General features: G+C 43.0%; 1 protein-coding gene across 1 annotated transcript in view; it reads right to left on the bottom strand.

Annotated features, from left to right (window-relative positions):
• Window positions 1–1,066: 1,066 nt before the first annotated feature.
• The window catches only part of KIAA1958 (KIAA1958 ortholog), a 132,112-nt gene continuing 107,128 nt past the window's right edge, over window positions 1,067–26,050 (bottom strand). Inside the window, exons 2-3 of the mRNA XM_039545238.1 lie at window positions 5,950–6,122; window positions 1,067–3,966 (exon numbers count right to left, since the gene is read on the bottom strand). Coding sequence (XP_039401172.1) covers window positions 3,154–3,966; window positions 5,950–6,122 — 986 coding nt within the window. The 3' untranslated portion in view covers window positions 1,067–3,153. The remainder of the gene's footprint in view (window positions 3,967–5,949; window positions 6,123–26,050) is intronic.

Raw genomic sequence — 26,050 nt, 5'->3', positions numbered from 1 at the left:
GCTGATTCTATGCCCATCTGAGCTTGTCTGGCATCTGCTGCCCTTCAGTGCTCTATTTGCTTTTCAAATGCACATAATACAAATGTTTGCAAAACCCGGAAAGCTCCTCTTCACTGCTAGCAGATCAGGAATAGGATAAATGCTTTCCTTGAATAATATAGATTCACATGTTAGGACAGAGGGGCACCATTTAGTTCAAATGATGGCTATTAATGCCATGAAAAAAATGTTTGGGGGTGGGAGGGAATCTATACTAGTACTAAAAAAAAAAATCTTATTAGCACTAATCGCTTCTTAAAGCAAAGAAGTAGGATTTTTCCTCATTGTATACTGTTGTATCAGATAATACTTCTGAACTAGTTTCTCCTTGTAGAGAGAATTCTGGAATCCAATAATGAAATGCAATTCTTCTGTCCTAATAGAGTTCAGAAGGGAATTAACGAAATTATAGCCAAATTCTGCTACAAGCAGTCACATTTAGATTCGTGCCTAGAGCCCCTTTGTGCATTTGGAAATCTCGTCCCTAATACTTTTAATAGTGACGCCCGCTCCCAACGCCTGATCCTGGAAATTGCTGAGCAACATCAACTCCCAAGGGAGCTGCAGAAGTTCAGGATCTCTGAAGATTGGGCCACATATTTAGGTGCCAACTGTGGATTTAAAAGCCTGACTTTATGCATCTAGGTTTGGAAATTTTTGCCATTCAAACTGACACGTCCAAGACTAAATTCTTCACTGCCCTGCCTCTTGGGCTGCCATTTATATCTGGGCGGAGGTATAGTACTAACCAGTATATGCTACTAATCTGTCAGCATTTTGCACTGACTTTGCAGAGGTGCAAATGACTGCACAAAGGTGCAAGGCAGATGTGAGAGCCGAAAGAAAAGGAAAACTACCCATACTATATAAATATAACTTTTGCTTTTTTTTTTCAGTAATGTCCAGTTATTTGCTATAATGCCTTTGTGATGCTACAGTGTACTGCACATACAGTCTCCTACATGCCAGTCTCCTACATGAAGAGCAGCCTCAGAGAACTGACAAAACCTTGCTTCAACAGGATATTCCCTTTACCAGAGTCAGTCAAATAAAGGAAAACGATGTAAACCAAGAAGAGGTACAGTGTTTAGAGAAATGCATGTTTTCTTTCAGACATCAGCACCAACAATACTCAGAAATATGCATCAAGCTACAATGTACAGTTCTCTGAAAGAAATACAGCTTAACCAAAGTTCCTAACTCCACAGCTATCACATTACATTTACTAGGAGTCTGATCGTGTATACGCATGAGCATCTTCAGCTCACCCTGCAGTCAAAGGGGAGTGGAGGATACTCAGACCCCACAGGATCAGGTCCTTAGTAAGGAAACAAACAGAAGGAGGAAAATAAGTTACACAGCCTGCAGTAGGGTCTAGTTGGTAGCGTACGATGGATATTTCCCTTGCTAATGCTGCTCTGTCTTTCCCAGTCCAGTGAATGACTTTCTTAAAACTAAAGTAACATTTAATGCTGTGCACACACATTTAAAAGACAGAAGTAAAATTATATTTTAGAACTCATGGATAATAAATAGATACTAGAAATCAAGTTCTTGCTAGAAGTATACTAGCAATGTGTGTGTGAATCTTCCGAAAAATAAAGCCCGATTTTATTTCTATATATCTGTATTCACATAACTATGGATCTTGAGCTATGATTTAAAGGTGTAGCACAATCTTGGTATACAAATGATTCTGTCACTTGCTTGATGTGTCCCTAGATTCCATAATGATGTCACAACTTTGTGATATGTTGGAAGATGACAGCCAGGTCATTTGTACTAGAACAATGAATGGTAAAACTCCTACTTCCCTAAAACAGGGGCAAGGTCTTCTATGACACAGCTTCTTGTGACTTAAGGGCTTGATACATCTCCCATTTCAGTCAATAGGGATCTTCCCATTGACTTGAATGGCAGCTGGATTGAACCCTAAGAGTTTAGACCAAGGTTGTACAAAAGTGATTTTGAGAGCCTCGGTGTTTGGGTGGCAAACTTGAGACATTGTAAAGGGACCTGACTTTCAGACAATGCTGAAATCAGGTCCCTTTAGGGTGTCTCAAAAGCGGGGCATCCAAAATCACTAGTTGGCCTTTTGGAAACATTTGGACTTAACTTTTATAAATTGTTTTAAAGAGCTGTCCTTCGAGGATGCTGTAACCATGTTTGTTTGTCTGTTTGGTAAATCCAGGAATTACTTCTAGCAGTATCTACAGATCCAGTGTAAATTACTGTATATTGGAAAAATATCTATATTCATTATATACCGCCCAGATGGGAAAATCTAAGAATGGTTCACAAGAAAATAACCTTTGTATGGTAACTATGAAAGAAAACATAGGCACTTCTGCTTCAAGAGTTACCAGTCTTTGATAATAGCTCCCTTAATCCAAGCCATACTTGTTAAGGAGAAAAATCCATGATAGCACAGGTCATCCGTTGCGTAGGAAATATAGTTCTCAAATGCATGTGTGTACATGAATCTGGCTTCATAAAATTGCCCCCGTTGACAATGGAAAGCAGGTGACAACCACTACAGAGAGCTTCCGTAACCCAAGTTCATGCTTTCCAAACATTGTGACAGAAGAAAGCTGCAGGATCTTCCATCAAGTGATGCTGCTTGCTTTTCAGAAGTAGATTATCCATCAACCAAACACAAAAGTGTCAAGTGCAATTTTTCCCCAGGAAATATTTAATCTCTCGCTCTTTCCACTTTTTAAATTATTACTTAATAGCAACTTACTTTCTTCACAATGGACTAAAGCTACTGCCCTGGTGGGAATTTTATTTCTGGACCAGTTTAATGTGGTAGTTGTTGAGAAAAACCTGTGCTAAAAGGCACTGTAATTAACTGATTTCCTCACTCTTGTAGCATTCTTGTATATGCAGCAATATATAGTCTCAATAATAGAATATAATTAACACACATTTGGAAAAGAGCTCAATTTTTCTCAGTAGCAGCCGCTTCGATAAGGATCAAAGCAAGTTGTCAGCAGGCCACCATCTTTCTGCTTGTTTATAGAGGTCTGGCTACTGAAATAAGCTCCTTTAGTTCAATGCCCCCTTCATCATGTACAACTGACTGAACAAACGGGTGGTGTTAGAACATGGATGTCAGACTTGTTGATAGGAGTTCAGAGAGCCAAACTTTCTGGAAGCCTGAGTGAATGAAACAAAAGTGAAGTTTTCACAGTGGTCAAGTTTGACTTTTTTAGCCAGCTTTGGGACGACTCCCCTCAGGGAGCGGAGACCCATCCTTTGTTCCTCGTACCACACATTGCCCATGCCGCTAATCTCCTTCCGTGCAGTCAGATAGAAAGGAGACTTCGCTTCCATCTGGGTTGGGGGCCGGTGGATGTACATGTACTTATAAAGGAGGCAGTAGGGACACCGCTTGTGTCCTTTGGAGTGCTCGTGGTATATCTGCCCATAACACACTTTGTTAGAGCTCACCCTGTGTTCTCGTTTCACGCTGTCCGTTCGGGCAAAAAAGGGCCTGTTTTGTGAATCTTTGAGTAATTCAATGTCTCCGTACATTAAGTCTGCATGCTCCTGCAAAGTCCTCATGTTGAGGTACTGGCTGTTATATTTTACCACAGTGGATAGCAGGGCTACCGGACTCTCATCACTCAAGCATCCTGTTCTCCACATCTCTTCTTCGTCAGACAGGGAAAAATAGACGATGTTGCGAGAGCGAGCACCAGACATCCCAGCCTTACTGAGCACCCGGAGTTTCTCCTTCAGCTTTTTGGTGGAGGATGTGAAGGTGCTGCTGGTAATGGAAAATCCCACCCCAGCATTCTTCAGAATCCGGTCCAGGCCTCGGCGGATAGCATGCAAAGACGTGGCTAGGAAGTCCGAACCATCCGTTTTCTTCACCGTGATGTAGAAGTCCTCAAGGAGTTCATTCAGCTTCGAGGCTGGAATCTGGAACAAGAGAAATGCAAATGTCAGTGTTACTACATGCATGGGATAAAATTCTGACAAGTTTGGATCTAGATCCAAATTTTCCCAAACAGCAGTGATGTTCACATCTAGGGCTTAGGCCTGTCCCATGACAGACATTGACCAGCAGTGAACTTCAGTTTCAGATTTCTCCAAAGTGTAGCACTTTTCAGATCCAGGGTTGTGGTTCAGGTCGATTTCTATTCTGTCGCTGGCATAGGCCAGCCTGCTTGTGGATAGTGAAAGATGCTACTAAGTGGGGAGACCCAAATTTCAGCTCTTTTCACGCTCTGCAAAGAGGAAAGGTGCAAGATGCAACATGCTCCCAAAAAGAATGTAGTAACCTTGCAGTTTTGGAAGAAAGGTGCATACTTGCGTAACTACAAGGAGAATGCAATGCATATGGCTGCTGTACTGACAGGAATGGGAAATGTAGCTGTATGGAGCAAAAAAGGCAGCCTAGAATAGAAGAGTTGAGGTCCTTAGCACTCCCCTGCTAGGACACTGCTTTGCAGAGATGAGGACACCACTGGTATTAGGGGACCAGAATTAATGTAAGGTGAGAGAGCTGACACGTTCCGATGTTTAGGGTGGGGCCCCTTCCACTACAACACCAGAACACCAATCCCCACCTTTTAAGAAACAGAGGGTGAAATCCTGGCCCCACTGAAGTCAATGGGAGTTTTGCCATTGACTTCACTAGGATCAGGATTTCACCTAGTATGAATATAGTCTGGTGCATGCCTTATATTCTGTACTTTTCCCTGTTAAGCTCTATCCATGGAAACTTTCCATTCCTCCTGTTCACCGAGATATACTTTCAGCCTCTATAAATCTCATAATTAAAGGAAAGCATTAAGCTGGTTATAATGAGATGCTTGCGATAACAGGAGAGATGGATGACAATATCGCCTTTGATTCCTAGAGTCTGAGAATTAAGAAGCATTCAGGGACCCTTTGTCCGTAATCACAAGCACTTATCTGGGCCATTTGTATGTCATACTTGCCCTGCAATCAGACTTTGTTAACCTGCCCGCATAGGTTTATTTCAGCGCTCGCATTTCTGCTTCTGGATTACAAACACATCTGTAAACTATGCAAACAGATGCAAGCCCAAGTGGCAACAGCCTTCTTAAAATGGACACCTTCAAATCTGAAAACAAAAATACTTCCTGACATTACAGGTCGTAGTGGGACACGCAGGCCTTGGCATTCTAATGTTGTATCACATCCTTGGGACTCGAGTGACATTCCTCAGATGCCCAGCATGCACTGTCATTAATCTCAACAACACAGGAAACCCTTCCCTTAACCAGCAGGCTGCCTGATACACACGGCTTCTAGGATCTCCATTGCATCAGTTGTAAAGATGTCTCAACTCTGCACCCTTGTGTGCTGAGTGCTGGTATCAAACGTCCCTGTTACTGCTTTGTCCATAGAGTAGATTTTTATCACTGTTACAGGGTTATTATTATTTTTTTCTGTATTACTTCAGACAAGACAAATTCTTAGGCTCCACTCTAGCAGAGTACATGCTTAACTTGAAACATCTAAGTAGAACTACAGACTTAAAGTTAAGCGCATGCTTAAGTGCTTGCTGGACTGGGGCCTTAATGCTTTACCCCTAGAGAGAAATAAGGCCCCTTAGATAAAAAGCGTATTCTTAGGGCAAGGACATGAATATCCTGCCATCTCTGGGCTGCCAGCGCAGGGGGCGTGGCTGGGCAAAACAGGGTGTGGCCAGAACTCCCCTGTGCCTAGTTTGTCCCTGGCTGCTGGGACAGCCCCACGGGGAAAGAAGACCGAAGACTTATTCTGGGGACTGGGCTGGTCCCTGGCTAATACTGGGATCATGGGAGCATAGAGAAGGTTTAAATCCTCACCTTTACCCAGCCGTGTCTCTCCCATTCGTGGGTCAGCTTGTCTTGACCAGAGGAGCGGTCTCAGGGATTTAACAGTGCTTACCTTAGTGATGTCCATGTAGTCTTTAAGACCTTTTGTCATGCACCAGTATCTCCACACGTTCAGAGCATACAGAGTAGCCTTTGTAGTGTTTGGGCTCACAGCGCTGATACACAGGTACTTCAGGTCATCATCGAAATTAAAGACAGGAAATTTGTTGAGTTTAGTCGAGTATGCTAGAAAACAAACAAAGAGAGGGATAAAAACAATGTAACCTTCTTGGACTCTTTAGTCACTCAGGTTTAAAGCAACTCGGAATTGTTTACATGGGCCCGAGTAGAAATATTGAGAAATGAAGTCACTGAAATGGTGAAGTCCCATGAAGCCATTAAAGCATTTTTATTGGAACTCTAGAATGTGGAATAGTATTTCCAGTATCAGATCAATACGGGATCATCTTGAGGTTGCCCCAGAGTTAATTTTTTTTGTGCTAAATACAGTAAATGATACAGATGGAGCAATGCAGAACCTTTTACTGAGGGGGACGGGAGGACTGGTGCAATGAGGGGAAAAACCAGTGGGGAGAAATATCAAGGGTTTGCCTTAATGAACTACCTTAGCTGTTAAAAAGAAAGGCTCCATTGCATATTGGTCCTGATTCTGCACTGCCCTCAGGCATACCTGTGCAAACTGGGAGTGAAACGCTACTCAGTCGGAATTCCCCAATCTCTCCCACCAAGGGGCTTTCACCTGCTTTGCACTTAGTGCAGGATCAGGCCCAGAGACGTAGTGGAGCCAACAGAGGCAGCTGTGAGCTGATGTGAGGCCAGGTTTACAGTGCTCGTTTCTTAAATTCTCCTCAGCAGCACAGGCGGGAACTGAATGGAGTGGATTGATGAAGGACCCTATTGCGGATATTCAGGCCCTTACTCTCTCTTATGAGAGAGTAATACATTTTTATGATACCACTATACTTTTATTACTTCCACTATATTTAAGTGTACTTTTTATGGGCCTGAAGCCTGTTTATGTGGCAGCCCAGGCCATGTAAGCCCCAACAGGCTGCTTAACTCATCTGTGCACCCAGTTGGCTGCTCTGCGGACTGCCAGCCGGGGTGGCAGATGAAGGGGAGGGGAGCCACATCCCAGCAATGTGAGAACTTGTGGAAAGGGGCTCCCCTCAGAAGCAGCCCTATATACCTCCCCAGGTCCCCTGCCCCTAACATTGCAGCCACAGAGGGTGCAGAAGTTACTGCAGCTCTAGGGTTCTGGGTTCTTTGTTAGTGTATAAGGGGCCACAGGACTCTCTGTTGCTTTTTGCAGCTCTAGGGTTCTGGTGATCACTGCAGCTCGCCAGCAGCGTGGGAGGAGAGAGGAAGAGGAGCCTCCTTAAATAATGAGAGTGTCATATGGTGGGGAGGGGGTGTCACGAAGGGCTTTCCCCTCCAGTTCTCAGCGGGCAGCCTGAGGGCTCTCAGCTCTGCTTCCACAATGCCCCACGCATTTTCTCCCCACCTATAAGTCAGCCAGGAAGGCTCCTGGCCCTAAAGCAGGGGGTTCTCAAACTGGGGGGTCAGGACTCCTCGGGGGGGGGTCGCGAGGTTATTACATGGGGGGTCGCAAGCTGCCAGCCTCCACCCCAAACCCCGCTTTGCATCCAGGGTTTATAATGGTGTTAAATATATTAAAAAGTGTTTTTAATTTATAAGGGGGGGGGGGTTGCACTCAGAGGCTTGCTGTGTGAAAGGGGTCCCCAGTACATACGTTTGAAAACCACTGCCCTAAAGGGACGCTGGATGCTCAGTAAAAAGATCAGGAGTCCTTGTGGCACCTTAGAGACTAACAAATTTATTTGAGCATAAGCTTTCATGGGCTACAGCCCACTTCTTCAGATGCATAGAATGGAACACACAGACAGAAGATATTTATACATAGAGAGAACATGAAAAGGTGGAAGTAGCCATGCCAGCTGGAAGAGGCCAATCAACTGAGATGAGCTATCATCAGCAGGAGAAAAACAAACCTTTGAAGTGATAATCGAGATGACCCATAGAAGGTGTGAGGAGAACTTAACATGGGGAAATAGATTCAATTAGTTTAATGACCCAGCCATTCCCAGACTTGGTGCCTCCCCGCCATCGTTTCCCAGTGCCTGATGACTGTAGATGGCAACTGCACTGTGGCTCCACGCCTGGGAATGGTGTGTAGTTGGGCTGGGGGCCATGTCAGCTTTATGCAGGGAGGTAAAAGTGTCGTCCCCCCTCCAACCCACAGGCTCCATCTAAGCATCTGGCTTGGATGCTGTTGGGACCAGGACTAGACCTTATAACACTCTTCATGCACTTCAAAAGCACCCCCACTCCCGTGCAACCCCCACTCCACTCCCGTTCGACCCCCACTCCCGTGCGACCCCCACTCCCGTTCAAGTCAATGGTAAGCCCCAGCCGTTAGGCAATGCAAAATATGCAGTGTCTGCAGCCACCTTGGGGAATGTCTGCACTGCAGTAAAAGCCCCGTGCCGGTGAGTCTCGGTGCCTGGGTCAATTGACTCATGCTTAGCGGGCTAAAAAGAGCTGTGTTGCTCGAGCCCTCCTCACACCAGGCCTCCAGCCTGAGCCTGGATGTCTACGCTGCTATTTTTAGCCCTGGCACCCGCGTTAATTGACCAGCTGGGCTCTGAGACTCACCGCCACGGGGCTTTTATTGCAATGTAGACGTACCCTTAGAAAGATCTTAAAAACTGACAAGCCAGCCTCAAACCCTTTATACAATCAATGAGCGTTTGGAGGGTTTTTATGGGTAAGACTCCTGTGACTTTTACTCTTGCACAGCATATGACGGAACCACGCGGGAACAAATCACTGTGTTTACTGACTATAAACAGCATGCAAGGCCTGCCTACATATACATGCTGTTTTTCGGCTTGGTTTCTAGCAGCTTCTAGAACACAGAGAGCATGGTAAGTGCCCCCAAAGAGCTTACCAACTATTAAAAGGGATACTACCCTCTTTCTATATACTACAACTATTAAATAAACATACAAAGGACTTCTGAAGACAGCTGAGTATTCTCCTTTCGATTGGAAAGGCAATTTTCAGGCAGCATAGGATTCACTATCCACAAAAATGTTCACAGCAAACAATTCAGAAGGCATGACGTTCCCATGTTCCTCTGTTTGCAATCAAATTTTTGCAAGGTTTGGCTGCCTAGTTACTTTCTCACTATTGCATGTGACATTTCTGCAGAAGAACATTTGGCAATAGCCAGGAGCATTGGCCATCCTGGCTTGCGATATCACAAGCTGAGGTGGGCTGGCCCTGGTATGTAACTGAATAGGAGATAGCTAAAGAAAATCCAGGCTACTGCGGGAAATGTTATGGGTAGCTAGCACTCTTCTCTTTGAAAGTCTGCCTGCAATACTGAACTAAGCTGTGGCCACTGCCCGTTGAGGAGATACCTGCTCGCCTTGTAAACCCTCTGCGTTCACACACCGAGGCCTTCCTAATGCTGCACAAGCACTGCCAGAACTGCTATGATTGGCTCATCTCCAAGCAAGGCTTGATACTGTCCACACTGGTTTGTTTCTAACTGGTGCAGATCTGGGACTTGATGCCCTGGCATGTTGGCGCTGCTCTGCGCTGCTCCCTATAGTCAGGAGATCCAGCTTCTAGATCCTTCCCTCCCAGTACAAGGCCATTCCTGAGTAGTGTCACAGTGGTAGCTCCTATGCCATCCCAGCTGCTGCTGTGGAGAGCATGCCTGGGGCATCTCTCACCCGATTGCACTATCAATGCAAATTAGAGCAGCTGTCAGAGCAGCCCCAGCCCCCTCTGCAGCCCCTCTCCTCAGCTGCATTGAGCACGTCTCTGGACAAGCACGGAAGGGAACTGCAGGCATCACCGGTGCACTCTTCCGGTGGGTCCTCTTGGATGAGTCCCCCATCGTGTTAGCTCACCTTCCAGTGACGACAGTAGGCAAAGGTCCCTCGGTACTTTGTGCCCCCTGCTTCTGGCAACCCACAGGCAAGCCCTTTCCCTGTATTTGATGCCTTCTACTTGCCTGAAGCAATTGCTGAGGACACCTAATCAACAGTATCCACTTTGTGCCAAATTTCTGTACAAGCCACCTGCCCCCCTCTGCTTTCCCGGAGTGCCTGCTGTGAAGGCATCCTCCGGCTGGACTTGATAACCCCTCGAGGTGCCTGCCAGCCCTACATTTCTAGGATTCTGTCACACTGCCAGCTGGCCCAAGGGCTATCACTGAGAGCAGCAACCACCCAGTCCTTTTGAAAACCAGGCCACTTCTGGTTATGAGCCTAAATATAGGATCTGGGGGGGAAAGAGTTTCAAAAGTGCCCAAGGGATTTAGGAGCACCGCTGTCACTTAAAATCAGTGGGACTTGTGCTCCTAATAGCCGTAGATGCTTTTTAAAAAATCCACATAGGAGCCTAATTTTAGACACACACATTTGAAAATTGTGGACTACATTTTTGGGAGACAGCATCACCGATGCAGCTTCCTTGAGTCCCAGCAGAAGGCAGACGTTTCTGAGGTACAGGATATAATCTGACAGGTGGTTAAGTACTGGTGGTTAAGCCCTGGGCCCAAACTTTTCCAAAGTTCCAGGGTGTTCAAGACATTGAGGTTTGGTTCAGGCTCGTCTCTAATATTTTATTACTATTTATTTGTATTGCAGTAGCAACTAAGAGCTCGGCACTGAACAAGCTCAGAACAAAAAGACAGCTGTTTTGCAATACTTTGGCTGAAACACTCAATATACTTGTAAGATGTTACTCATGTCAAATAAAATCCTCTTAACTCTTTTATTCTACACACAACTCCCTGCTCTCCCCTGCCTTTTTCTTTCGATTGAAGAGACCATCTAACTCAGCTTACGTTGTTACTAAAACTTGAGAACCAAACTAGCTGATTCACAAATTGATAGTTACCAGGATCACCAAGGGTAGCTCAGGTATACACAGAAGAGATTATTTTTAACAAAACGAAGCTGAAGTAATAAGATGGTAACGAGGAAGGCAGGTTGCCGTCTGGATTTCCATTGATTTCCATGGCTTTGGATCAAGCCCCAAGACACTTAAGCATGTTTTTAACTTTAAGCACATGCTTAAATCCCAACAAAGTCATTACAATTAAGCACATGCTTAAGTGCTTTTTAGAACGGGGCCTAAATCAGAGATGCCCAAGGCTGCCAGGAGACAGTGTCATTTGCATTTTTTGTCTGTGTAGTGTGTGCCAAATCCTCCTTGTTTTTATCATCCCAAAATCCCATTAACGTCAGAGTATTTATGCACTTGCAAAAATATCTCATGCCTATTCATCAGTCTGCAGCAGAGTCAAGTTCTAACTGTTTAAAATTATGTATGGACACATTGTAGCGCACATGAAGGATAGCTTCATGCATGGATAGGAGCGTGGAGCCTGAGTTGCAATGGTACAGGCAAGTGACAGGCTCATTGGAAAATGTTCCCTTTTCGTTTTTGTTTGACTCTCTCTAGGGCGCTCCCGCAATGTCAATGTTTTTTAAAGCACGTTGCAAAATCATAGCGAAAATTTACCCAGTGCAAAATCTGCTCACTAGCCTTCTACAATTAAGATGATCAAAAAAAACTAGTTATATTATTTCCTCCCTGTCAAAAATATGTACATGCTCCACGTCTGTCCAACAAGGACTGTAGTGTGTTTACCGTATACCAGAACTTTAAGTTTCCCTATGGGTCCGAAAGCTCTATACTCTCTGCACTATCCTTGAGACAGGGGTTATATCTTTTGTGTTTAAGGTGAGCAAGGACGTAGAAGTTTGCAAGGCGGGTTAATGAGACACATCAAGATGGAGAGGCTGAAAACATGATTTGTTTTAATATCTCAGCATCATGCCTACTTCCAAAAGATGTAGTTTTCCTCCAAAAGGAGGCCTGCAAGTTACTGTGAGCCACTCACTGATCAGCATGCACACGGCTCCCTGACATAAAAGGAAGCTCTGTGCACAGAGCAAGAGTGGTAGTTGATCCTGTAATCTGAAATTACTGTCCAGGGCAACCCTATCAAAACAAACAAGGACACACTTTCCATTATTCTCTCTTGGAGAGCAGACACATGCAGCTCCCCGAACACAACCCAGCATTGAGTGATGCTTCCAAAAGTGCTCTTTGACTAGAGCGCCATGCTTACTACATTCCGGAATCTCCTTCCAAATGCTGAGTATCACAGAATCTTCCTCAATACCATATGTCTTACGAGTTGTTTTGTATGGAAGAGAAGGCGAGAAGTCTATGCCAAAACAAGAGCGCTTAATGAACAAGCACAAGTAGAGCTAAGGTGAGTTACAAAGCCCCATCTACAATTCTAACCTCGAGCTACCACCATTTCAGTCTTTGCTCTTCTCACGAAGGGACTTCGGGGTGGTTTCTCCATAGGTTTTGGAGGGATAGCGATGGTCAGTTTCTGCCCCACATTTCCACTCCGACCTGCAGATTTTCCATTAGGTACCTACCAGAATTTGGATCTACAAACAGAGTGTTTACATAAAAAAGGAAGTAACTTCATAGCTCTATCTCATTCTTTTTTCAAAGTATTCTCCCAAACTGCTGCAAGATGACTCTCATTGCCAAAACCTACCGTTAGAACACAGACAAACGCTGGCTTATTCTAAAGAGATATCTCACGTCTTTCCAGGGACAGCCGCCAAGTTCCACTTGTTTTTGGAATAAATTATAAACTAATTTCAAACCCTAGTTCACTAATGTGTGAGCGCTTGTCTCTTAAAACACATCTGAATAGGCATTGTGCCATAATATCCCTGAGCTACTTCTACATCAATTAACATGTCATTTGTAAACAATATCTGGATTATGAAATTTCAGTAAAAGCATGACAGGGATATGGGTTAGTTGCACAGCTGAGAGATACAGCAAAGCTTACAAGATCAGTTTGAGGAATAAATACCGGCAAGAAACATTTAAGGCCCAGTCCTGATCAGCATTTACACAGCTTCATGGCATGTCTAAGTCCCAGAAGGCCATGTACAATGGCTGCAGATCACGCTGGCCTGTCCCAGGGATGGTTAGCCAAGTGCATAATGGGAGAGGAGGGAACCTGCACCCATTCTACTGTTTACAGAAGCAGAGATGTTCTGAGTATGGAGATCTGATATAAATTGCCCCTGGTCCCCCTTTCTGCCTACTGCTGGAGTCACTGCAGAGGCTTTAAAGCTAACCAGCATTAAAACTAACTAACTTTTAACCAGTTCTTCAATGCGTCCCAAGATCACCAGACATTCAGAAGAGATTTCATGGGCTTGGACAGAGGAGCACCACAATGACCTCACAAACGGCTACTGCTCAGCAACATGGTTCCCCATTTAGCCGAGTCTGTCAATTTATGGGAATCCAAAGCCGAGACAAACGGAGAAAACAGCTCACTGGCTCGTCCCCTGGCCCCCCCCCCGCTTAATCCTCTCACATTTGCCTGCCCTATTCTCCCCAAGCAAACCCGGAACATGCTGCCTTTGCTTAGTTAACAGTTATCATCGGTTGTTTTATTTCTATCTTTTTGTCATGCCCCTATTGTAAGCACTTGAGATTGACGGATAATCTCTTCCTTCAACACTGCTGTCATCATACAAGCAGCTGCTTTGGGGGCTTCTCTTGCAGCTTTTAATTTGGGATATTTTGCTTTATTGGCATTGTTAAAATAATAGAGTTTGTGACTCAGATTTAGGGTGACCGGAAAGCAAATGTGAAAAATCGGGACAGGGGGTGGGGAGGTAATAGGAGCCTATATAAGAAAGAGACCCAAAAAACGGGACTGTCCCTATAAAATTGGGACATCTGGTCACCCTACTCAGATTTGTCTTACATGTCATGCTAGATTTACAGCCTTGGATCTGAGTCTATTTCTGTTCTAGATTTAAGTCAAACCCCTTCCTTAAGTAATTTCTGTTGACTACCTAAAGAACTTTTAAAATTGCTCACACACATACACGCACATGCACAGATTAGCCATTAGGAAGGCATGTCACCACGCTGGCTAGTTGGACAAAACACAGACACTGCCTTGGGCTTGGAAAACCCCATTTCAATTGAGAACGTTGCTCTCTTGTGAGAGGAACAGTCCTGGTAATGGAAGTTCTAAAAGCAAAATGGGACACTTGGAGCCAAAATATACCCCCATCTTCACCGACTCCAACCTCAGGCCCAGATTCAGGAAAGCATCCTAGAAGCATGGGTTCCAATCCCATTGAAGTCACTGTGACTAAAGCACATGTTTAAGCACTTTCCTGAATAGGGATGGGCTTAAGCATGTACCTAATGCTTTCCCGAACCAGAGCCGCTGTGAAGTCAATGAAGTTATACAGGGCAGGGTAAGAACTAGTCTTTGGTGGGCTTGTTTGTATGCCACTTCTCAGAATGTTTTACAAGGCTCACAAGAATTTCACAGCTGTGTTGATATCCATACCTGAAAGGCTTGTGAGTGCATTGGGTTCTTTTCTATAATGTGCTTCAAATTTTTAAGTACATTGTTTTCATGTGATTAAAGAAAGCAGCCACCTTTGCAGAAAACAGTTTATTACATAAATGAGAATTGGTCACCATACCCAAGTACAGACAAAATACTGTGAATAAAGCATGCACTTATCACAGACATCAATGACGTTATCGGTTGCTTCATTTTGAAATGATCTTCTTAGTTCTAGAAGTTTACGGCTGTACCAAAAGAAATATTTAAAAACAAAGTCACACTACAATAGTAGCAAACGTACGTATGGTGAAATCAATCTGTTGTTCAGCAAAACTAGACTTTTAAAATATGCTCATGGGGGGAAATAAACAATGAGCTGAAACGCTAAAACATCAGAATCGTTTAGCAATTGGAAGATCAGTCAATGGCAAGACAAAAGTTAGTGATCTACTCCAATGAATAAGCAACTTAACCTGTTCTTTTGAAATACTTAAAATGATCTGAGAAGGGAGAAAAGGCAGGAACACAGCCACCGTATGAAATTCTTGTTTTCCCTTTCTTCTCCTTACCTAGTCAGTGTTTCCCTGTTTCTTTTGCAAAGTGTGTAACAGCAGAACTTTTCCAGGAGAACTCTGAAATAAATTACCGGGAAGCAGATGTACGGCATAAAGTATTTATTCCATCCCAGTTAAAATCTGAGAGTCAGACGTATGAGAACAAAAGGTGACATCTATCTTTGTGAAGAGGTAAATAGACCTTATAGAAAAATGGACTATTTTAATCACATCTAATGTACATAAGGGCAGGGGCGGCTCTAGGAATCCCGCCACCCCAAGCAGGGCGGCGCGCTGCGGGGCGCGCTCTGGCGGTCGCTGGTCCCGCGGCTCCGGGGGAGCTTCCGCAGTCATGCCTGCGGAAGGTCCGCCGGAGCCGGCTGCTGCCCTGCCGGCAAAATGCCGCCCCAAGCGCACGCTTGGCGCGCTGGGGTCTGGAGCCAGCCCTGCATAAGGGCCAGATCCGCTGATGATGCAAACAGCAGTAACTTCATTGATTTCGGTGGTTGACACCAGCCAAAGATCTGACACTTCATGCAGTTCTACTGTGATAAGTTACTTTGTAAAAACGGCATTATGGGGTTCCACACTTACTGCTCCTTGCTGACTCCAAATCAAATGTGCAAAGATAACAAGTGGCAATCTTAGCCTAGGATCTGAGTCCCAAGATGGGTTCTTTATGGCTCACCCACCACCAGTAACAAAGATCAAGTGACCAAGATTATGTCCTCAGTTACCACTGTTCAGTCTCATTTTCCTCATATTCCCTACTCTGTTACATTGGTGCAATCTTATTTCCTCCACTGAGGGCATAATTTGAAGGCAATGGGGCTGAATGGATGGCTCTGCAAATGGATCTTATTTAACAGTTTTGTTGATGATGCACAAATCAGAAAAGAATCCAAATAACTTTCCCAGAGATGAACTGGTTCTGAAGAATTAAAATACATTGAAATCTTACATTTTCCCCACTAAAACAAGCAAATGAGACTCAGAATACACAGAGGGAGCAGATTTGCTGAGGAAGAGGATGCCATTTTTACACAGAACCACATTTTCATACTAAAAATAGATTACTTTTTCATACGGAGATCTATGTTTTAAAATAACTGGTTACGTTTAGAGCTGGGATTTTCAAAGGAGCCTAAGAGAATTAGGCACCTGAATGTCAGTAGAATTTGGATATGTAACTCCCTTAGGCTCTTTTCAGAATCCCAGCTTAGAACATTAAAATATTTTCTACAAATACCTTTTCCTGTAATGTGGTTAAACTGATATAAGGTTTCCCCGGACACATCAGTGATTGTAAAAGTAATGACCCCAAGGGTGCATAATTGACAACAGAGTAAGTGAGTAGAAGGCCTCACACAAGTGGAAAGCAGTATTCAGTCCACCGTAGTATTAGCACAACCAAATTGGTAGCTTTCACAGAGCTGGGGACTCCATAAGCAGTGGTAGGAGATGAACATGTACCAGCAGAGCCTTTTACACCCGGAGGGCAGCAGTCCATTCCTATTCCCAGGTTATGATCACCTTTCCAGATTTCAGTGCATGAACTGAATTACATCAATCACTACGGTAATCTAGTTTGGCAAAAACATATCCAGCTTCCGCAATGAGTGACAGAGGCATGAAAGCCATGAAAAAACAGCTTTTGTACTGTAGGTACTCAGTGTAATTTTTGGCAGACTGGGGCATTGGATAGAAAAATGTCGAATAGCTGTTGCTGTTGTGCTGCTGTTTACCTCCGAAGCAGTGACTCTGATCAGTGAGAGACTCAAGAGCAGGATACAGCAGTGACTAGCGTAGGAGCACAGGAAGGAGCGCAGATGAAGGGCATGGTCCTCCACTGCGTCACACTTCGGGTGGCCATTTAACAGCTGTACCAAGTGGGTGTAAATGCTCCCAAATCAGAATTTTGTACTCATGCCAGTGATGGCATTTTACATGCGTTTTGTTCAGGTGCCAATGGCTACCAGACGGACAAAGCCATGGAGAATCAACTTGCAGTTGGTCAAAGCTGACTTTAAAAGTAGCAAATATTAAATGGAGTCATCTCAGCAACAGAGGAGCCAAACTGAAGCCAATGGAGCTACCTCAATTTACACCAGTTGGTAATCAGGCCCAAAAGCTCTGGAGATGATGAAAGGGTTATGGCATTAGCCTAGGACATGGGGGACAGAGATTCAATTCCCTGCTCCGCCACGGATTTCCTCTGTGACCTTGGGAAAGTCACTTAGCCTCTCTGAGCCTCAGTTCCCCATCTGTAAAATAGGGATAATAGCACCGCCCTACCTCCCAGGGGTGTTACACAGAGTAATATATTAAAAAGCTTATGAAGTGCTTTGAGGTCTACTGTTGAAAAGCACTATGTAGGAGGTTGGGACACACCAAAGAGTCATAACTAGACATTATACATTTAAATGTGGATACAATTTTCAGAAGTGACTAGTGATTTTGCTTGCCTTGATTTTTGGGAGACATAGGGGCATGATTTTCAGTAAGTGCTGAGCACCCACCTTCAGAAAATCAGGTCTTTTAAGGGGTCACAAATTGGACACCCAAAAAGTGATGCACCCACTAGTCACTTTGGAAAATCTTGGCTTAACAGTCTTTTTGGAGGAAGGTTGCAATTACAAGTGCTTTTAAGATTTTTTTAGGTCAAATTCATTCCTGGTGTATAGACTTGACTTTAACACAGTTAGTCGAGGGATGAATGTTAATCACTGATATTTTTCAAGTAATATTGCTTTTCTGGCAACTTGGTATTTTGGTTTGAAAAGTCTTCCCAAGTTTTTCAGTAGATCATCCCTCTCCACCCTAAACCCTTCCAGTAAACTCATGTTATTTGGTTTTCCACTTAAAAAAGGAATCTACAGATTTCACCCTGTTAAAACTCACACCAAAATCAAGATGAATTCATCTACTTTGTTTTTACGTTCATATTTTCAGCTTCTTCAGTGAGAATACAAAAGTCACTTTTTGAAAATGAAATGTCAGAATTATGGTACAAAGGGTCTGGCATGAAGATACCCAAAAAGAGTGAGGCCAAAAATATTGGGCTTGACTCTGATCTCACACTAGTTTTGCAGCAGTGTAATTCCATTGATTCCAATAGAGCTGAACAATGGAATGGAGCTCCATTGACTTTGGTGGAGTTACTCCTCATTTACACAGGATGCAAGGGAGATCAGAATCAGCACCACTAAGAAAGCTAACATAGAAAAGCATAATTACTGTATCACTTCAGTTTAAGGTCAATGACGTTTTTAAGTCTGTTCCATTACTAATTTAAAAGGTTTCCCTAATTATTTGATTTGATACTAAAATCACCACTTCAGATATCAAACTCTTCTCCCGTTATTCTGCAACACATGCAGACCAAAACAAAAAAAAATGCTGTCCAGCAACATGTCCCTTCTTACCAATCACTCTGTGTTTTCATATGTATCTGATTTAGTAAATAATATATTTTGATTAACTTTATTGAGTTTTTTTTCCAACATAAAAATAAGAAGAAAAATCCATGACATTTTCCAGTCACTTTTAGAATTTTTTTTTTTAAGAGATGGAAATGATTTTTTTTTAACCTGGTGTGTGGTCACTTGTGTGGGACAGGATATTGTAAATTTGGCACCTCCTGTCTACCACAACATATTGTTTCCTTCTACAGAAGGCACTAAATACTGGCTCACAACATTAAACAAACAGCAGAGTACACAGTTTATCATGTCATACATAAATCTGTTAACTGGCACAGCCTCTTAGTACAGATTTTTCCATTAACTACAATAAGTGGTTATAGCAGCAATACATAAGAACATAAGAACGGCCATACTGGGTCAGACCAATGGTCCATCTAGCCCAGGATCCTGTCTTCTGACAGTGGCCAATGCCAGGTGCCCCAGAGGGAATGAACAGACAGGTTATCATCAAGTGATCCATCCCGTCACCCATTCCCAACTTCTGGCAAAAGGAGGCTAGGGACACTTCAGAGCATGGTTTTTCATCCCTGCCCATCCTGGCTAATAGCCATTGATTGACATGGTTAACATTTCTACAAATATCACAAATGTACATATGTAAGAGCACCTACAAGACATGCAAAATCTCAACATCACTGAATCACACAATGCATAGAAATCATCATTTTTTTGGCAAGACGGTAATTTTTTTTTAACAAACACTGTTTATAAAACAAAAGAAAAATAACAAAATCTACTTTTAAAAAAATGTTCTGTTAAAAAGCTGAGTTTTAACTATAATGAGGGCTCAGTTAGAAAAAGTCAGTAAGATAAAGTTGGTTTTAGAGTAAGATTTAAAACTGAAAATGGATTGATCACTTAGGAAAATTATTAGGTGAAAATTTTGTGATAGTGAAACAACATATGTCCCCGAAACTCATGCTAAACAGTGCTAAACCTGCTGTTTTGCAAAAAAGAAGAAAACACAAATCATTAACAGATTAAAGGGATTAAACATAGTAGGTAAAATAAATTAAAAGATTTATTTTTGCTGCTGTTTTCCTAGCACTGCTCACCATGAGACCAACGGTTGTCATAGCAAAACACTTTTCAAAGGTCAAAGTTAAAGTGAGCAGATAATTAAAACAAATGGAAAATATTTTTTAATTCCCATGTAAAACAAAACAGGACATTAAAAGGCTGGTCAAAGACCAAGATTATGTTTGCATTCTTTAGAAAGAAGACAAAGAGCTCTATTGTGTTTTCAAAACTTTCTCTCTTTCTCTGTGCCATTAGATTATCTTCATCAACATTTTACTTACATTCTTCTTGGTAATCCAATCTCTTTCTCTTCTACCTTGCCATGACCTGGTAGATTGTGACAGCTCAAGAACACTACATTGCACGGGTATTGTTCACCAAGACAAGAAATAATATAGATACAAAGATACTGATCCGGCAAAGCACTTATGCATGTGCTTAGCTTTAAACACATGAGTCGTCTCAGTGAAGTCAGTATCTATTCACATGCTTGAAGTACATGCTTAGCAGCTTTGCTGGATCAGGCATAAGGCACGTGCTTAAGTCCCACTGCTTATGATAAATTCCTTGTTGAATTGGGTCCTATCAAAAAGCCAAATTCTGCTCTAGTCTATAGTGGTGCAATGCCACTGAAGTTATCACAGTGGTGTTGCATGACAGTAACTGAGAGCAGAATTAAGCCCCAAAATGGAAACATTATTTTCTCACGTGCTAAAGATCTGACTCTCCGTAGGACATTCCAGATTCTGTGTTATCTCTGCTGCTGTTTTTATTATCAAATGTAGGGATTCTCAGATTTCAGCAGTGTAGATGGTGGAGACTGAATATGTGACCTGAAATATCAAGAATACAAAAAAATGCCGGATTTATTTAATTTTTAAACCTATAGTAAAAGACAATATGGATTGTATTTCTAAAAGCCAAAATGACCCTTTGTTCTATGTATGAGATTCACCCTCATTTCAATGCGAGTTCTGTGCAGAGTCCTAGGGGACAAAGAGAATAGGTCCTTATCTTTGGAAGAGTAGGGCCCAAATAACACATGTGCCCAAGTGAGGGCAGCCAGTTCCACACCTGAGCTCTCAAACTAGCATGTCAGAAACCCAAAGACTAAATTTGGGCATGTCAGTGTCCATTGAAAACCAAAAAGGAGAGCTGGGAGCCAGGCTTGACAATTGTTTACTTTATATTTCAGCTGAGTGTACACAGCACCCAGTGTGCATAAGTGGCAGTGGAAAAGGTGACCTGTGGGACTGGAAGTTAAGTAATGAACTGAAAGGAAAAGTGTATGCTGCGTGAGTTTGTCCCTGCCTGATATACGGTGTGTTTTGCGTAGCTGGAAGAAAAGAAGAAACAGGCGGTGGAAAATGACATATTGAGGAGGATGGCGGGCAAGCAGAAAGTAGACAGGATGTACATGGAAGAGATTGGGAGAAGATGAACTTGGGGCTCTCAATAGGGTGACCAGATAGCAAGTGTGAAAAATTGGGATGGGAGTTGGGGGTATTAGGCACCTATGTAAGTAAAAGCCCCAAATATCAGGACTGTCCCTATAAAATAGGACATCTGATCACCCTAGCTCTCAATGACAAATAGGCTGGACACCGCATGTTTGAGATGGACTGGAGGAGAACTGGAGAAGAACAACCAGCAAAGAAAGCATGGGAAGAAGAGGACAGCAAGACAGGATATGACAGAAAGACACTGGTGAAGAGAAGTTTGAAGAGAAAAGGACTGAACTCCAAGATCTATGAACACATCTATAAATCATCGACCAGAAGAAGTGCCGAAGAACTATGGACACCTCCATCCCTGTGTAATGGCAAAAGGAGTTCAGAAGTGAAATGAAGTGAGTGTGTACAGCACCAAATTTATTTCTGTAGTCGCTTATGTCACTTGGCAGTCTTATGCCCCCTACCTAATGAAATCCCTCCTTTCTATTCTGCAGAGAACAGTTGGAGTTTGGCTAAAATTTACACATTTAGGACAAAGTTCTGCCCTCACTTAAACTGCATGCAACCCTCAAAGAGTTTAGTCAATCAAGCCTGTAAAACTCCTCCTCTACTACATGGAAGTTGTGAGTATGGATCAATGGGCAGGAAGCATGTTTGTTTAGAAAACATTTTCTTTTCTTCCTTCATCTCATGCTACGAAACTGGCAAGAATTACTATGGTATGATTTTATAATCTATTAAGATCTCATTTTTCAGCTAAAACATTCCCTAAAACAAGCCTGAGTCTTCCTGAGCAAAGGAGGAGGAATAAGGCCCAAAAATATATTATATAGGTCACAGATATTCAGAAAACAATTCTGAAATAAAATTAATGAACAAATGAGTAAGATTTTTTTCTGTATATGCTCTAATACTTTTGGTAGCTATATAAATGTACAGTATCTATATTATGAATAGAGACGTAGTATAAGTCACACACACCCATGTATATGAGTTACATTTAGGATCCAATCTTGCAAGTACGTCATGCATAGAATTCCCATTTAAGTCAGGGCTTGGAAGATTTGGACCTATGACTGGCACACAGGAAAAAATTAACTCATCAGAAAATTACTAGCACGATCATAACTCATTGGCTGCTCTGCCTCTTCTTTGCTATGAGCATATTTGTCTTCCTGAATGAAGTTATTCAAAATCATATAGAAGCCCAGTAAATATCCTTTTTGCCTTTTCTTCTAAATTTTGCTTTTATTTCTCAAGCCTTAAATCCTGGGAAATTATTTCTTTAAGTGGTCTGTTCTCAAGCCTGATGTTCCTTAGGTGAGAAGTAAAAACATTAAATACTTTTAACCACAGATGGGGAATCCAATCAGCAGCAATGCAGAGCAAACCGGGGATTACCCCAGAGTGAAAGTTGCATAGTCATTTCACAGTCTAATTTGACCAGTAAAATTCTAGAAGCCATATACATTACAGTATCCTGTAAGCAAACACTAAGACAAGGAAAACTAGTACAACCTGTTAACATATTAAATAAAGACATCTAGACCCCTTCTATCTCCTTTACAAAGCTTTCTGTTGTAACACAAGGCTGGATGGCTGCCGTGAGAGCAGGACACACAATAAAATCTGAAATCATTGCAAAATTGTTACTGGGTTGCAGGTTCTGTTTCGGGTTGCGCGATGCAAAGTTAGCCCCAATTTCAAACAAACTTGGGGCTGGTCTACACTGGGGGGCGGGGTATCGATCTAAGATATGCAACCTCAGCTACGTGAATAGCGTAGCTGAAGTCGAAGTATCTTAGATCGATTTACCTCAGGTCCTCACGGCACGGGATCGACGTCCGCCGCTCCCCGTGTCGACTCTGCTACCACCGCTCACTCCGGTGGAGTTCCGGAGTCAACGGGAGCGCATTCAGGGATCGATATATCACGTCTAGATGAGATGCGATATATCGATCCCCGAAAAATCGATCGCTACCCGCCGATACAGCGGGTAGTCTGGACGTATCCTTGGGCTGATTTTTGGTTTCCTGTTGAAACCGAGTGAAAGTTTTGATGTGAAATTGGGGGGAGGGGGAATCAGTTGTTTTGATTTAGTTTCACTTTGGGTTTTCTCAAGACTGATAGTCAAAGCATAACTCAAGAGGAAAAAAAGGATGTCAATGGTTGTGGGTCAAAGTGCAATGCTGGTTAAGTGTATGTGGTTATGTTGTCCTCTACATGTTGGCCCACAAAAGGTAAAGAGCACTTCTACCACTGGCAGCTTCAGCTCAGGTGGTAATGGCATATCATTTGGAATCAAAGCTCCTGAGCTCTATTCCTGCTAACAAAGACGAAAGGAGGTTGTGGAATCTCCATCACAGGAAGTTTTTAAGAACTGGTTAGTCAAACACCTGTCAGAAATGGGCTACTTATTACATAGTCCTGCCTTGAATGCAGGGGACTGGACTAGATTCCTCATCTCTGATCTGAAGGGACCACTTATAGGAAGAAGAGGATAGCTTACTCTCCACAGCCCATTCAACACTTGGCCTTTACTGAGACTACCACCAAGTATTCTGGCTGCTGTAAACAACCGTGATGTTTTTAGTGATATGGACACATTAATCAATCATCTCCATTAGGCATTACATCGAGACCACCAAGTCATCTCATATACGGTAACTAGCCAAATCACTATGAGACAGAATGAACTCTAGTCACTGTCAACGTGGTTTAAACCCGTGACCTACAAGGGAAATGCTCCCTTTCTGATGACCCAGCACCCTTCAGATTTTCTAGTCTCCTGTAAAGAATGTCTATTAGTTAAAATAGCACTAAATATAACTTTTTTGACCACTTACATTACAGAGGATATAAACTCACCTCTAGAATTCATTAGGGTTTTAGATGTTGTGGGGTTGTTGTTTTTTTTGCACTGTCTCTGATGTAGCTGCATAAGCAGAGCACAAAACTTTAAAAAAAAAAAAAGTCTAGGCCCTATAAAAGCCGTGGTTATTGCCTGAGGTGTTTTAAATTTCTTAATGAAGGAGAGGTGGATTTCAATAAAATTACCCAAATCCAATAAATACTCTGGGCTGGATTCTCCACTGGGTTAAGATGGCCTAACTCCATGAAAGTCAATGGAGCCACACACCAATTTACACAAGCTGAGATGACTGCCCTGAGGATGTGCAGGACATTTTCCACAAGATTATAGTCATTATAAAGCAGGTCAAATTCCAGGCTTGGGAAGTGTCAGACTGTCTTTTTATAACAAGTAGACTATTAAAAAATAGCAAGGATAATATCTCTGAAACTGAATTAAAATATTTTCTTTCAGCATCAAATAATCAGAATTTTTGTGCCAAATAAAAACATGTGTTTTGTTAATTTTTCACCTCAGTTGGCAACTCAATTACTTACATGAGATTTATAGATGGTAGAAAATAACAATGGGATAAAAACACATAACCCATTAATGCAATGGATATAAACTGGGGTTTTCAAAGGGGTGTAACAGCTTTAGGCACCAAAATCCCACTGAATTTTATTGAGACTGAGCATCTAACTCCCTTAGGCTATTGAAAATCCCAACTATAATGAATGTAGTGTCCATTCATTACTGAAGATCCAAATTAAACTGCAAAACAGATGACTGTTAAAGATACCTCACACTGCTCTGTAATGAACTAACCTGCTAATCCCTTTTCCAGTGTAAATCCATTATCGATACAAAGAGAACTCATTTAGCAGCAAATACATCATTTGCACAATCAAACTAATAGAATTTTGTATCTATTACCTCCTAATATTAATCGATTCAGTGAGAATACAGAAGATGGGAAAAGAAATTCCTCACACCAACAGGGAAACTATATTGTATGAAAAATGTTACTTCCATGTTACAAGCCAATTTTGTTCTAAACTGACGTTTCCTCACCAGGAGGAACTAGGACTCCTCATATCACTGTCGGTTTGACCATTTCCCCAACGTAAAGGCTTATTATCAAGAATAAGGAACTAGCTATCTCCTTCCTGACGCTGCAAGCCACGAATAGCTATCTGTATTTACCCTGGCAATTGTCTTTAAATCTCCCAGGATTACACCCCCACTGGGGCAGCTGTGCTGGTGCCTGGAATGATCGGAGCACTGGTGTGGTGCCTTTACCAATGCTTCACGTAACCCTGTTCTGATCCCATCAAGATGACAGGGTGATCAAAGTACTGGCACGGCGGCCTGTCTATGCTAGCACTCTTATCGTTTCTATCACGAGCGGCGCTGCGCTGGTGATACTGCACTGCTGAGAGATGTTACGAAAAATAGGGTAAAGAAAGCTGTACTTCGCATCAGAACGACTGTCTGTGTTCTGACACTCTTATCCTGTATGATCAGGAGAAAAGCTACTACTTATACACAGACACATATGATACACTAGAACTAAGGCTCTGTTGCTGAGTTTATAATGGCTGCCATATTGACCTCTGCAGTCACTTTACTATCGCAGACTGATTTTCCACGAGGTGCCACTGGGGTAACTATCAGCTACGGTGGAGGGACACCGCCATAAAACTGCTGGAACAGTTTGGAGAAGCCAGCGCCCAGTGTCTATGGTAACACATTGTTTCATAACATTTGGGATTCCTAGAACAAGAAGGAGCTATATCGTAGCCTTGTGTGTCTACTTTGCGGCCTCCAGCCTGCATGGTAGCAGAACCACAGTGGTTTAATTCAGTGGTCCCCAACCTTTTCGTCTGGCGGGCGCCAGATGAAGGACCACTGCGGCGGTGGATCACCCGCCGAAATGCCGCCAAATTTCGGTGGCGATGCCTCTCGATGACGCCGCTTTCCGTCGACAAGCGACGTCATCAAGAGGCGTCCCTGCCGAAATTCGGGAGCGATGCCTCTCAATGACGTCACTTGTCGACGGCAAGTGGTGTCATCGAGAAGCGTCCCCGCCGAAATTTGGGGGCGACGCCTCTCGATGACATCACTTGTTGGCAACAAGCATCGTCATTGAGAGGCGTCCCCGCCGAAATGCCGCTGAAATTCGGCGGCATTTCGGCAGGTGCTCTTCCGGGATCCAGGACACAGGCACATTAAGATGCCCCTGGCGCCTGCGGGCACTGCGTTGGGGACCACTGGTTTAATTGTCTTGGAGGGCTTCCCTGGCTCCTTCTCTGATGGGAG

This window comes from Mauremys reevesii, linkage group 6 (genome assembly GCF_016161935.1).
Source record: "Mauremys reevesii isolate NIE-2019 linkage group 6, ASM1616193v1, whole genome shotgun sequence".
In the NCBI taxonomy this organism is placed as follows: domain Eukaryota; kingdom Metazoa; phylum Chordata; order Testudines; family Geoemydidae; genus Mauremys; species Mauremys reevesii.
The sequence above is the reverse complement of the archived record's forward strand: the minus strand, read 5'-3'. Positions and strand labels throughout refer to the sequence as shown.